General features: G+C 34.7%; 2 protein-coding genes across 2 annotated transcripts; one reads left to right on the forward strand and one right to left on the reverse strand.

Annotated features, from left to right (window-relative positions):
- The first annotated feature begins 286 nt into the window (after nt 1-286).
- atp5meb (ATP synthase membrane subunit eb) lies at nt 287-2671 on the forward strand. Its single transcript, XM_077241726.1, has 4 exons — nt 287-438; nt 648-702; nt 1053-1151; nt 1269-2671. Exons 1-4 carry the CDS (start codon nt 403-405, stop codon nt 1292-1294), a joined length of 216 nt encoding a protein of 71 aa, XP_077097841.1. The 5' UTR covers nt 287-402; the 3' UTR covers nt 1295-2671.
- On the reverse strand, nt 1516-13468 carry idua (alpha-L-iduronidase). The gene is made up of 14 exons (XM_077241725.1): nt 13097-13468; nt 12453-12593; nt 11462-11544; nt 11160-11267; nt 10923-11018; nt 9430-9632; nt 7904-8083; nt 7093-7309; nt 5595-5792; nt 4546-4667; nt 3456-3581; nt 2889-2965; nt 2711-2811; nt 1516-2624 (listed from the first exon to the last, which is right to left on the reverse strand). The coding sequence occupies exons 1-14, from the start codon at nt 13255-13257 to the stop codon at nt 2524-2526; spliced, it is 1914 nt and encodes a 637-aa protein (XP_077097840.1). The 5' UTR covers nt 13258-13468; the 3' UTR covers nt 1516-2523.
- Nucleotides 13469-14963: the final 1495 nt, after the last annotated feature.

The following is a 14963-nucleotide window of genomic DNA, read 5'->3' on the forward strand; positions in this document are numbered from 1 at the left end:
AAATTTCACTCAATAATTGCTAGTAAATTTCATAAAAGATTACAAAGAAACGGCAAGACAAGTTGACAACAGGTTGAATTAAACGTGGAATTTTGAAGTATAGACTGAATTGGTAATACAAAATTCTTGTTTACAAAAATAATGGTTTAGGCGAAACCTTGGTTGGAAGGAATATCCTCTCTCAATGTACATTTTAGCAACACATATATTTAGAATATTACATATTATTCATAAAAAGAATGGCAAACCTCTTTTTCTGCCTCGTCGACGACCCCGCGGTTGCTCTCCAGGCCTGCAGGGGGCGGTATGACGTCAGCGAGCTCATAAGCCTCACTTCTTCTCGCTGTGCTCTTGCGCTTCTCTGACCTCTGCATACTGAGTGTGGTCCTGAAGTCTGGCGAAATGGTTCCTCCAGTGCAAGTGTCGCCGCTGATTAAGGTTTGTCTTTACAAATCCATCATTCAAGATGTGTATTTCTCGATTTCAACGAAAAATGGCGTCTACAGGACTATCTTTCCCTCCTTCTGTCAGAGCGGGTTGTGATGTTTTGACGTCTGTTAAAATGGCCGTCACGATATTACCTTCTTTCTCTGTTAATACAAACAAAATTACTGATATTAAATTAATTAATTTATTTTGTCTTTCAGACAGCCAGATGGTCTGCATTGCTTGTTGGCATTCTCTATGGAAAGCGCAGATATGGTAAGAACAAGCAAGTTGATCTGAAACAGCGAGACAGGTGTTCAAATGACATTCTGTGGACAGAAGGACCTTTAAATCATTCATAAAACACACACACACACATTCATGCATGCATACACTCCCTTTTAACAGATTGCTAGTGGAAGTGACATTGATTTTTGTTTTAGATGTTCATTCTTTCATTTTTAAGCTTATCAACTCAAGAGTGCATGTTTCTGTAGGTCTAAACTACATATATTGGTTTAATTAAAAAAAATACAGGAATTAAAGTTGGTGGCCAAAATGGTGTTGAAAATTTACAAATGTTGTAAACACTTGACAAAGTTAAAAAAGCTTTTCTTTATCTCCAGATAATCTGAAACCAATCGCAGAGGAGGAGAGGAGAATAGAAGAGGAGGAGAAGAAAGTGCGAGAGGAGAAGGAACGCATTGCTAAACAAATAGCAGAAGGTAAGGTTTCACCTTTATATTTTAATAGTGATTCTTCTGCAAATTCATTAGGTGAATATTGGAATTGCTTGCTCATTTGGTCATCCTGACTTTTTGCTTTGTTTTTGTATTCAACAGCTAGCGAGGAGACGATCCTGAAGTGAGCTGCCCAAAATGTCGGATTTTATCGTGTCATTGTAAAAATCTTATCTGACTGGATAACTAATGATGCTTGTATTCTGCCATTTTGATTTTACAGTGCCCATTTCACACCTTTCAATGTTTTCTTTAATAGGTTATGCCAGACTAATACCTGTTTTTGTGAAATAATCACTGAGTACATGCAAAATATGTGTGTATGACCTTGTATAAATTTCCTCTGATATGACACTGGTTTGTTCTTTAATTGAAGAATCTTTGATCACAACATGATATGATGTAGTACATGCAATGTTAAATATACACTGAATCAGAGTTTTACTTTGGTAAACATCCCCACCAATATTTATTAATAAAATGTTAACCCCTATTTCTTTGATTAAATTTTGATGTATAAAAATAATTGATATGTCCAGGTGGTTCAAAGTATGAACTGAGACAGCAGCATTTTAAATTAAACAATCATTCTTCTGGGGAATCCTGAAAATAAAACTTCAGGTTATTAAATTCATCATACAGTCAAGGTCCATTCAAACATTAACCAATCCATTTTTTTATATGCTTGTGGACTGTCTTTTATGCATACTGAAAAAACAATTCTTGTTGTGGCGAGCCCTAATCTGATTGGCTGGCTCTATGCAACTTCAGTTAGTAGAGTGCACACTCCACAGACTTGTATAAGTCTTCTGGTTAAATAGTTGTTTTCAAGTTGTGTGCTTTTTACAAACTATTTACATTAATTGCCAAAGATAGGTTAGTGCCATCAAATATTTGATACTAAGAGTTTCGTTTGAGGAACTTTATGTTGGTCAACCTAATCTCATCTTGCATTTATGAGTGTTGGTTAAAATAAGAACCAAAGTAAACTACTGTATATTTTATGTGGACAGTTATTTTAGTGTCCTTGAGATACTTGGTTTTTGTTCATATTTTGGTTAGTTCACCCAAAAATGAGAGTTTCGTTCATCTTTAGAACACAAATGAAGATTGCTTTGGATACTAAAATTGTGTTTACTAACTTTCTGGGGCTTGAAAGTGGTAGTTGTATAGCTGTCAATGGAGGCACAGAAAGCTTTCAGATTTCATCAAAAAGATCTCCGAAGATGAACGAAAGCCTTACGGGTTTGGGCAACATGAGGGTGAGTAAATGATGACAATTTTCATTTTTTGGTGAACTATCCCTTTAACTGTAATAATAACCCTGGTGGACAGTCAAAAGTCTGGCTGATCAAGACTACCGGTTCTCTGAATATTTCTCTGTGACAGAATATTCTCCATTTCTTCCCCAGTAATCCACGGCTCTCACTCTGTAGTAACCCTTGACCTCCAGACTCTCTGTGCAGGGAAAAACACAAGCAGGTCAATAAAAAATATGGATCAGTGCTTGAAGTCATATATTTTGATTTCAATTGAACTCATACCTGGAGAAAAAGTGAAGTATGTGAAAATAGTGTCTCTGTGATTAATCCTCTGGAAAGTGGTCTCATCTTTGGAAAATTCCACTTCATATGTCTTTATACACCTACAAATGACATTCAAATTACATTTATAGTTTGAATGAACTAGTTGTATGAACTGCTGTATTTAAACAGTCCTTACTTCGTGCCGATGCAGTGATCCTTCCAAATGATCAGAACTTGTCCTTTGGTGACGGTGATGAAAAGCACCCCGTTCACCTGCAGAACGATAACTGCAATATTAAAACCAAACCACAAGGTTTCTAAATCATACTTAAATTAATTTCATGCACAGACAGACACAATTTTGGGGCGTAGGTGAACAGCAGATGCTATAAATTCACTCCACATCATGAGTTCAACATTACACAATATTAAACTCAAGGGCAGGTCCAAAACCTGGAAAATGGTGCCTTACTAAGCTTCATGAGGTGCATCCTGGGATGCTTTTAAACAGCATTAATGGAGTTCACATACATAAACATAATTTATATTTGTCTACAAAACTAATTTCAAGTATTTCAGCATCAGCCATCAGATCAAAATGTTTTTAAAGGACAACTCCGGCGCAAAATCAACCTTTGGTCTAATTACACATTGGTACATAGTGTACATTTATCTCTAAAAACTGTTTATCTTATAACGCTAGTATATAGGGCATAGAGTAATGGGGGGGGGGGAAATTCGCTAGTTCATCCCACTAACTAACCTGGTTGGGCTTTTCTCTGGACTGAGCACATACGTGTACAAGCAGCACTGAGGGGACAGGAAGGATTGTCTTCAGCGTCAGAGAGCCATCGGATGGGACCGGCAGAGGTCCATCAGTTTGTGGGTCCTACGACATACACATTCATTTAAAGACTCCTTTTTTTCACTGTTGGCATGTGATTTTGATGTTTTATGTAGATATTTATATAAAATAAGCTGCAAAACCAGTTCATTTCTAAACCACAAAGGTTATGAAGTGGCAATCATACGCTCATTAACATATGGCCAGCAACACTGAAAAAGTTTTTTTCTAAGATGTACAGTAGTGGCCTAAAGTGAAGTCCAGCCTAGGAAAATGTACATATTCACTTTTATTCAAATAATATAAAAAAAGAGTTAAAGATTTTGTAAGTGTAATTGTGCTTGAAGTCAATGAAAAAAGTCAAATTGTACTGACACAATTTTTGGCCAAGCAGTCATTCAAATAAATTATGAACACTCGCAAAACCAAGAGAGAACCAACAAAATATTAATAACTGATTATGTTGTAGTCAATGTATGCTTTTTCCAGTGAGCTATGTTTGTTTGTTTTGTTGCTAATAAAACCTGTAGCTGCAGTTTGCCTTTTTTTGCTAAATAACTTTGTCAGATAAACACCATAATCAACTTTAGTGTTTTGTTCTGCCCTCATATTTAAAATCATAAAATATTTCCCTGATATTGTGATGGTTTAATTGAACTTGTAGGGTCATTAAAAACAAATAGCCCGTCCGGACATCACTTTTGGCCACTATAGTAAATAAAAAAAGTGTATTGGAGTATGTTTTACTGAAAATTACTATTTCAGTCTTTCTACTTTAAAAATTCACATTTAAGTCAGTGTGTTACTTGCCGATTCTTTGTAATTATTTGTGAAATTCACTAGCAATTAAAAAAAAAGAATGAAAATTGTTTCTACACCATTTTTTCCAGTGCATATGAAAACCACACAGAAGTCTTAAAGGTACAGTAGCAAAAACTGTTTTTGTCCAAGAAACCAGTAACATTATAAGCGTGTGTTACGAAGGAGTGTGCATGTGTGTGTGTTGAACCTCTTGGCTCCGCAGCGTTTTGAACTGCTGTGCAGTGGGATAGTCAGGGCTGCCCATGCTCTCCCACAGTTTAAATGGGTTTGTCACGTTATTATCCATGTAGTGTGTCACATACATCAGACCTACAAACACAGACAGGATAGAACTATAAATACAAGAATATTCTGTATTTTTGTTATACACAATACACATAGTTTCAAAGCAGCTTTAAAAAAAATCATGATGTTTATAGTATCTTAAAGTCGTATATAGCAGATAAGAGCTGTGCGATAATATAGTTTACATTTTTCAACAATTTAAACGATCAAGTTGAGATTTGCTATATAGTATATGTAACCCTACATGAGTATAACTGTATGTATGTGGATAAAGTTGGACATATTTATATATTCAAATTTATATAAAGAACTGGATGATAATATAGTTACATTTTGTAACAAAATCTACTTGCTATATATAGTATATATCGCTTTACATGAGTGTAATGTATGTATGGCAATACAGTTAGATAATATAAAATATATACAACTTTATATGTACTGTAGAGCTACGCGATCATTTAGGTTACATTTTACGATTATACAAACAATTATGCACCTGAAATTTGCTCTATAGTATACTGTATATTGATTAATGTGAGTATATCAGATGTGTAGTATATGTGGGTAAAATTGGATGCAGCCTAATAAATATCAAACTTTTAATGTATCGCTGGCCGATAATATAATTTACATTTTTCAAACATATACAGAATCGAGCAGATATGATTTGCTATATAGTACATACAGTTAAACGTGAGTGTACTGTTTTTATCCAGGTAAGGTTGGATATACTTATAATAGCTGTTTGTAATAATTAGTATAAATTATTAAATTGTTAATTCATTCAAATTCTTAATCCGTTATATGGTGATATTGAGTTATGAAACATGTGAGGGTTGTTCAATTTGGTGTAGTGACAAGCCTCTGTTCTATTCAATTCTACATTCTTGAGTAAATATAACAGAAATGAACTGTATTTTTACTGGGTGGTCTTTTGTGATTACTGACCCATATGTTGAGGTATTCCAGTGAGGCGCAGATTGATGATGTCAGCGGTGGAGGAGGTCTGGTTATCTCTGCTGTTATACAGGAGGACGGTGGTCTGCCAGCTGTCGGCTGTGAACTGCACCTGAGGGACGTGAACGGTGGCCAACACACCCACTGAAGAATTCACAGTCAACACCTCAGCCTGCACCTGAGTCTCACCTGACGAACAGGAAATGAATATGAGATTATTGACTCCCGTAAATGCCACTGTGTTTATCTGCAGTGCAGGTTTCTGTCATTTCATAGATGCAACAAAAGCATAATCAACAGCAAAGTCCAACAATTATGCTGTATGTGATATACAGTAATAGTCGGCGAATTTAAAGCATTTATAACACATTTATTTCTATTTATTAAACATAATACTGAATTTGGTTAAATATAACATTTTGGTCAGTATATCACAATATAGACTTAAGATGCACTGAAATGAAATCTTTACCAAAACACTTAACCCGAAATTAAGTTTTTATTTAGCTGAAAACCGAAACTAAAGTGTTTATTTAATTTGGGCAGCTGAACTCTTCATGCTATTCAGGTTGTTGTGTTTTCAGGTGATAAATTAAACAAGTCGTAGGAAAGTTCTTCCTCAAATTTGTTCAATGTCACTGTTTCGATCTATGGTTTCGGCCATCTTAAACTATTTTGGCCGAAACTAAAAAAATTCAGCCAAAATTGCGGTGCATCACTCATATACACATTTTTATAGCAAAGTAATTTAAATATTCAGACGAACATATTAAACTATAAATTATTTTTTTTTTTTTACATATTAAAGTAACAACATATAACAAAATATTATACAATTATTATATAAATATATATAGATTACAAATTATTTTATATAAATATATTAGTAATTCAATATTAGTAATATAAATATTAGTAGTACTTTACAATAAGGTTTCATTAGTTAACTACATTAGTTAACATTGACTAAGAATGAACAATACTTCTGCAGCAACTATTATATTAATTTCAATTAATACATTATTAAAATCAATGGTTATATTTGTTAACATTAGTTAATGCACTGTGAATTACCATAAACAAGCAATGAACAGTTTTTATTAACTAATGTAAACAAAGATTAATAAATACAGTAACAAATGTATTGCTCATTGTTAGATCATGCTAGTTAATAGTAACACATTAACTAAGGTTAACAAATGAAACCTTATTGTAAAGTTTTACCAATATATTATATGCAAACATTTTTATATTTATGTTTAAACAGAATATCGAATTATATTAATATTTTGGTCAATATATCACAATACATATTTTTTATAGAAAAGCAATTCAAAAATTCAGCACTTTTTTTAATCTACATGGCATTCTTTCTTCTAAGCTCTGAAATGCATTTGCCATGATAGAACTTCTTTAGCTAATTATACAGTTGATACTTGACTGATATATCACCCACTTACACTGATGATTCATTATAAACGTTCATTACCTAACAATGCCAACAGGCCCATCACAGTCAGGACAGGTTTCCGCAGAAACTGCACGTGTGGCGGGTTTGTGTTGTTGATCTGGAATCGAGCGGTGAGCGTGCGCTGGGTAAACGGGTGTGGGTGGTAACTAAGGAAAGCATTGTCGTTGCTAAGCAGCGTGTAGTTGACTGTACTGTTCTGGTCAGCGATGAGCAGGTTCTGATGCTGTGAGATGACCTACAACACCAGAGGCATGAAAGAAGACTGTAATACTGCACCAAATATACCTAGACTCACTAAACTAACACGCTTTAACGAATCATGCAAAGGAATGCAAACCATTTAAGAAATAAAAATAAAGACCCCATTGGAGAAAAAAAATATTGTGTATTTAGGTTTGAGGTAGGGCTGCAAAATTAGGTGGAAAAAGTTGAATTGTGATTTTTCTGAAAATAGTGATATATACAGAAAATATTTATAATAAAATGAATGATAATCATAATAAAAAATTATTAACAACAATTAGCTAGTTATCTCATGATTTCTGTTTTATTTTGATTAATTGTGCATACCTAGTTTTAGCTACTGGCTACTTAAAACTTTCATTTGTCCTGCTCCAACTTTCTGTTTCAATAGGAAATACATCAACTGAGGAAAGACAATTTTATTTGTCAAACCATTTAAAGTAGTTTTTGCTGTTAAGGAATTGGCTCAGGACAATATGATGTCCTCATGTAAATCACATTTCGATATGTCGTACTGATCAGAGAAAAACACAGCTGATGAAATGAGATATTAGAGCGAGAACAGAAACACAGCACTCTCGTCTACCTTAACCACCATGGCTGCATAGGTGACGTCCGCTCTCCAGGTGAGCGGTTTGTTCCAGCCGACCAGCGGATCAGCCTCGTCGTTGTAGATCGGCACAAAACCAAACTGTGGAAACCGCTGCTGGATCTCACGTACAGTGGCCATTTCCTGCTGCAGGATGGGCAGCGAGCTGCCACCTCCCTGAAAAACAAAGAAATATATACTACAATAATCAAAATCTATTTATTTGACAAATTTATCTGAAGCTACTTGCAGTTCACTTATTACAGGAACAAGATCAAAGTCAACATGCAAAAAAAATCTCTACACATTTTACTTCGGCGCTAGTACAGTATATAATGTGTATATTAAAGTATATTACAGTATATACAGTACAGTATATTCAACCAGGACAAATTTAGGTCAAGACTTGATTTCACATGGTATATTTGCGTTTTATTATCACTTATTACACGGGTCTCTGAAATGCTTGATTCTGATTGGTCAGGTCTAAGGTCTCTAAGGTATAGGCGCAGGAAAGGATGGAAACAAAAATTTTGAGGGGAGAGAGAGAGAACTTCTGTCTCCAGGTCCTGGGACAGGTACAAAGCACAGCGACACCAGATTTTAAAGTAAAAAGATATATTGAATTTTATTTAAATAATCAGTGGGATATAAGGAAATAAAACTTCAGGAGGGGAAATGGCCAAAACAATAAACAAAAGACATTCTTTCTGAGGGCATTTAGAAATAACTTACCTATCTTCAAGAGAAAAATAGAAATCAAAGACATAAACTCTACCTTTACTCCCTCTCTATTTAAACACAGGAGAAAACATGGAATCTCAAATGACATGGCATCCACCTCCCTACAAATGATCTCACAAATAAAATCTGCACAATCTATTAACTTAGCGGAAAACCTAGCCACACAGGCCATATACAATAAATGGGGTTACTTTCATTAACACACTCCAAAAGGCTAGTGGTTACTACAAGTTTACCAACTAATCATACACACACAGAAGATAGCACAAAACATATTTTCCTTATTGTTCACTTAACCACGACAAGTAAACAATAATAAAATAAAAAAACACAGAAGAATGCATCATTTAAATGAAACCAGAGGACTTGAGTATTAATAGTAGGCCTAAGGTAATATTGTTGAAGTGTTTGCCTTCAAGTGTTGCTAAAATGATTGTTTTGTACACTGTAATGGTTTATAAGATAATAAACAAGTATGATTTTAAAACGGTTAATATTTCATGTCTGCGTCATTATTTATGTGGTGAAAAGCTGTTTAATCGGTGATAAGAATCGTCTGGCTCAAAATCTGTTTGCAAGGAACCGGTTTTCTACGCTGAAGCTTGATGAGATGATAAAATATTCCCACTCAAACCAATATTTGTTGTCTGATTATTTATGTGGCAAGCAGCCATGTAATGCGTGCATCTGGGTTCTGATCATGCTGTATGTACATTACATTACAGTTCTGATCATGCTGGATGTACATTATCCTTTACTTATCATAAACTCTCATGTACCTTCTTGTGTAGTGCGATGTAGTCTAGCCGTACGCCGGTCTCTCCAGTAAAGTAGTTTGTGCCGTTGTAACAGTGCTGCAGCATCTCCCAGCAGTACGGCGAGCGGGGTGGAGAATGACACGAGTCTCCCGGACCCCCGAACTTCAAGACTGGACTCGCTGCACGAAGGCCCTCAGAGCAGGCATCGTAATAGTTTAGAAACCCTGAAGGAGTAGAGCAGGAAGAATTCACTGTCACCACAATGAGGCTGGTAGATTGCCCTCAGCAAAACCACTCATTCTTCTATATGGTAGCATTAAATCAATGCTAACTTGTCAGACACTTTTTTGTTTTGTCCACACCACAAAGGCACATCATTTTCTGTGCTCGAGAACAACATGTGGAGAAATACAACACATAAACATGACATCTCACAGACACTGCTATATAAATCCAGAGAGGACTATCCCGATATGTCGAAAACGCGATGTTTCATCTCAAGGGGTTAATCCTCGTAATAAAGATATGTTTAAATAAATAAAATATGTGACGAACAGACTGAATTTAGGCTTTTTATTCACATGGAAACATTGATCAGTGAACATTAACAGAAGCTCAACCAAATCTGCTTGACACATGAGAACAAACTGAAGCTCAAACCTTCTTTGTAACACGAGAATGAACCTCATTGGTTGTCACACGTCAAGCGAACATGCTTGAGCTTCCGTATACCACAACTGATTTGTGAGTTGATGAATGTTTAGATGTGAATAAAAACCTACATTCAATCTGTTTATCATATAAAGTGATCAAGTCTCTTCAGAAATTTTGGACTGAACCGCTCAATTCATATGGATTAGTTTTACGATCTGTTTATGAACTTTTTGTAGCATATTGGTAGTTTTGTAGCTGTCAACGGAGGACAGAAAGCTCTCAGACGTCATGAAAAAGGTCTTTATTTGTGCTCAAAAGATGAACGAAAGTCTTACGGGTTTGGAATGACATGAGTGTGAGTAAATGATGACCGAATTTTCATTTTTGGGTGAACTATCCCTTTAAAGGCTGCTCATATACAAATTTCCCCAAAATACAGACATTAAACATAGACCCTGGTTCAGTTTGATGCAAATTACATATGTCTATTTCAACATCTCCCCTCCCCATGGTACAATAAAATTGTTGACTTCCAGATCTTCCAGAAAAATGTAGCTGCAATTACAGGGCCTGAGGTTATATACCCGCAAGACACGGTCCCAATGGATCTTAAGACCATTTTAAAAGTTGGGCAACTTGGGACTATTATTAACTTGCAGCAATCATTGCGGGATGTTCAAAGCAAGATATGCAATGCAACATGCATGACTGTCAGAAGACTAATCAAAATAAATGCTGCTAAAAATACAAGGGGAATGAATCTAGATGATAGGAACATTTTGTTTCTAGTCCATAATGATCGAAACTTATAAGCAGAAATTACAGTGTACAGACAACAAAAGGTATATATGAGACTGAACCTTGGATTGACACAGTGATGTTGTCAAAGTCGTGGTTGTTCGGCTCATTCCACGTCTCGAAGTTCCACTGAGAGACAAAGCTGAGGCCATATTTCCCTGCACACATATAAAACAGCAGGAACAAACACAGCTTTGTGGTAAGAGATCTGGGCCAGAAAACAAAAGGTTCAAACTGCACAACAAGTGCTTCAAGATCCATCACGATCTAAGACATTACAACTTCACTCTCATACTCACCTATGTACCTTTTGGCGATCAAATAGACCAAATTTCTCCATTCAGTAACTTGTCTTTTGTCTTCAAAGTCGCTGAAGGTGTTGGACACACTGCCCATCAGTTCAAACCCTTTAAAAAGAAGCAATCCTCTTTGACACAATGCAAAGTTTTTAAATGAACCCTATTGGAAGTAGCCTACTCCTACATTATGCAAGCACAGATCTTACTGTAATATTCTGAATTTGAAAAAATATTTCCTGATCTGAGCCTGCTTGCCCCGTTTCACCATCGTGTGCTCTGTATGTGTCTGGTGCATTACATACCCGGCTGCAGTCCATTCTGCCAGAGAAGGTCAATCAGCTGGTCTAAGCGAGTGAAGTTGTAGTGATATTCTCCACTGTTAACTCTACACAAACATCAGAGATTAAAAAAAGATTAGTACTACAGTAAACTAGTTTATATGGAGATGCATGGAGAATATAAAAAAATGCATTTAAGCAAAGATTATTTGTTGGTGCACAAACAATTAGATAGTATGTCAAAAGCAGATTCCAAGAGAAAAAAGAGATTATGGAAGACATAAGTAGTTTTTATAGCATTTAGATTTTATGTATTTATGCATGTGATACAATGTACTTCATCCCCTGAAAACGAATGAAATCTTGGTAACACTTAACAATAAGATTTCATTTGTTAACATTGATTATATTAGTTAAAATTAAATAACAATGAACAATACATCTACAGCATCTATGAATCTTAGTCAATGATAATTTCAACATGTACTAATACATTTTTAAAGTTTAAATTTGTGTTTGCACTGTGAACAAACATGAAGAGACAATGCCCAGTTACATTTTTTACTACCTAACGTTGAAAAAAACATGCTTTAAGAATATATTGCTCATTTTAAGTTCATGTTAGCTAATGCATTAACAAACGTTAACAAATATTGTAGTGTTACCGAAATCTTAAACAAGCAATAGACATCTGCACGATAAATGCTTGATGACGTTAATATTGCAACTTAAACATTAACTGTAAATCATTTGAATTTTATCTTAAACCTTTGAATTTAAATTTGACCCAGATGTTTTTAGACAAAAATAAATAAATAAATAAATCAGAGCTTACTAGCGAGGTTAAATATTTTTAATGAGAGAGAGATGCATATGAATATTCATATTATTATCAATCTTAATGTTTGCATATTTACATACACAAACTAATTATGTTATATATGAAAATATTTCACATTCACCAAACAGAAGACAAGAAAGTCTGACCCTGACTATATGGACTGGAGTAACTGACCGTGCGGACACCAGCTCCAGCATCCAGTGTATCCGCACCTTCTGGATTCCTCTGTGTGGCACAGAGCCGATCAACGCCAGGTTCATCTGCTGGTCTGGACTGAGATCATACAGGTGTGCATCAGTGTGTGGCAGTGGAGGGCTGCAAAAACAGGACACAAAGGTGAACGATGTGCTTATTCAAATGTATTTACCCACTAAAACAATTACCAAGACAATGTTTTCCTGGAAATGCTGGGGTAGATGTCACTAACAGAAGAGTACAAAAATTATAATGGTATTATCACACTTTATTTATTCATTCATTCATTCTTTCTTTCATTTATTTGTTAAATAAGGTAACAGTTTGGGCATGTATGAACCATACATAGTACTACTACTACTACTAGTTTACTACTACTTCTTTGTTTTGAGTATAATGTAAACACTGTGATGTATGAATATGTAATCATGCAGTGCTATGGTTTCCCTTAAAGTGGCAGTATTATTAAGTAACGTGGATAATTCATATACCATAGTATTAAAATGGCAATCCAATGTCCAAAGTAGTACCATGGTACTCTTTTGCCGTAATATAATTTTATACTCGCTGTACCATGATATTATTAGTAAAGTTTAATGTTCTACATTACAGTTTTATCCTACCAGAATCCAGTGCTTCTCCAAAAGTGCTTCAAGTTTCGTAGCCGCTTGTCAACATTCACTTGAACCTCCACAGATGAAGATATAACAGACTGCAGCTGTTTTATCATCAGGACTGATATTAACACTGTCCATGTGAACGAACTGTCTTTACATCTATGCATGCTGCTGACGTCACTAGTAAACACACACGTTCACTTTAAGTCTTTCACTTAACAACTTCATAGACATATTATCTTATGTTTAAAATGTCAGAAATCGTATTCGGTGTCGTTAAAAAAATATTTCCCCCAACTTCTGTTCTCATAAGATGTACGAGTCTCCATCTGCTCTCTTCAGAAAAGTTGGTACACTGACGTCATTGACCTGCGACTTGTGTTTTTTGTGTCGACAGCTGAATGTCGCTTCCTGCTGGTCTAAATGTGAAATGCCTTCAATTCTTTTATAATTTAAAATCATGTAAAAAAAATCATATAAGACCATTTAAAAATGGATGAAAATAAAGGAACAAAAAAGAATCACAAAAAAATTGCATTCATAAGAATATAAACATATTGCATCGATACCTGAAATCAAATGTTACATGTTAAATATCTTTTTATTTTTATTTGAGAAAAGCATTAACCAAAAATAAAGGTTATTTTTCAGGAAACTGAAGAAGTTTTATTGCTATTTATAAGAAAGTGTATTAATATATTCCTTACGCATGTTATTTTAGGCCAAACTTAAAATGCATCACTCAGTTTTTACAGTCTATGGTTTAATACTATGATCTGTGAAGCATATGTAATGCTACAATGTTTGATAATGTATAAGTTATTGTGAAATGTTACTTGAATTAACTGTCACAAACCAATGAATGCGGTGAGGGATTTCTTCAGAACTCAAATAATTTAATTAATTTCAAACCATCCAATAATTTAGTTGCAGAGTGGACCAAAAGTCTGTCTAGCAATATGCATGTGTTTAAAAGAGGGTTTTGTGGGTGTTATCCTCTATTTCCCAGTCAGTTGATCTTGTTTGTGTCTCATATCTTTGATTTGTCCTCAATATAAGGAAAAGCCACTTGCGTAACATACTGAGACATGTTGCACTACAAACATTGCATCATAATATTGACATTAAAACACATTTGGAAACCAATAACCTTAATTATATAGGAGTTTTTAGCAGTAATTGTGTTTAATATTGAGACATTCTGCAATTTAGGGGGAAATGAGAAAAATTATTTCAAAACTAGGAGCCCTTTAAAGCATCTACTTTAATCTAAGGGAACTTCACTTTCAAGTGCTCACAGAAGGTAAGAGTTTTATTAGCAGGTTGTAGGACATAAATGCAAATTTGATACTTTTATTTGTTTCTTTAACAGAACCTGTGTTTTTTTAATATACATAATATTATATTATTGCAGATATATTGGAGGACAACTAAAGTAAGCGCTGGTTGTGTAGGACAAACTGTTAATTATAATAATAAGAAATGTTTCTTGAGCAGCCAATCATCATATTAGAATGATTTCTGAAGGATCATGTGACACTGAAGATTGCAGTTATGATGCTGAAAGTTCAGCTTTGATCACAGGAATAAATTACATTTTAAGCTATATTCAAACAGAAAATAGTTCTTTCAATTTGTAATATTATTTCACAATATTACTGTTTTTCTTACAGTATTTTTGATTTAAGAAATGCAGCCTTGGTGAGCATAAGACTTCTTTTAAAAACATCTGCTATACTGCGGAAATACTGGAGCTGTTCGACAAATTCTAATTTAGTGTTTTTCAGGACTTCTATTGACCAGTCTTTCCAGTTTAATCAGTGCCTTCATTTCCTTTCTTCATGCCTAGCCTATGCATCAGTTCGGTGGACTG

The sequence above is a fragment of the Siphateles boraxobius genome, unplaced genomic scaffold, assembly GCF_051911475.1.
Source record: "Siphateles boraxobius isolate OS27281-9 unplaced genomic scaffold, OSU_SipBor_1 24, whole genome shotgun sequence".
Lineage (NCBI taxonomy): Eukaryota > Metazoa > Chordata > Actinopteri > Cypriniformes > Leuciscidae > Siphateles > Siphateles boraxobius.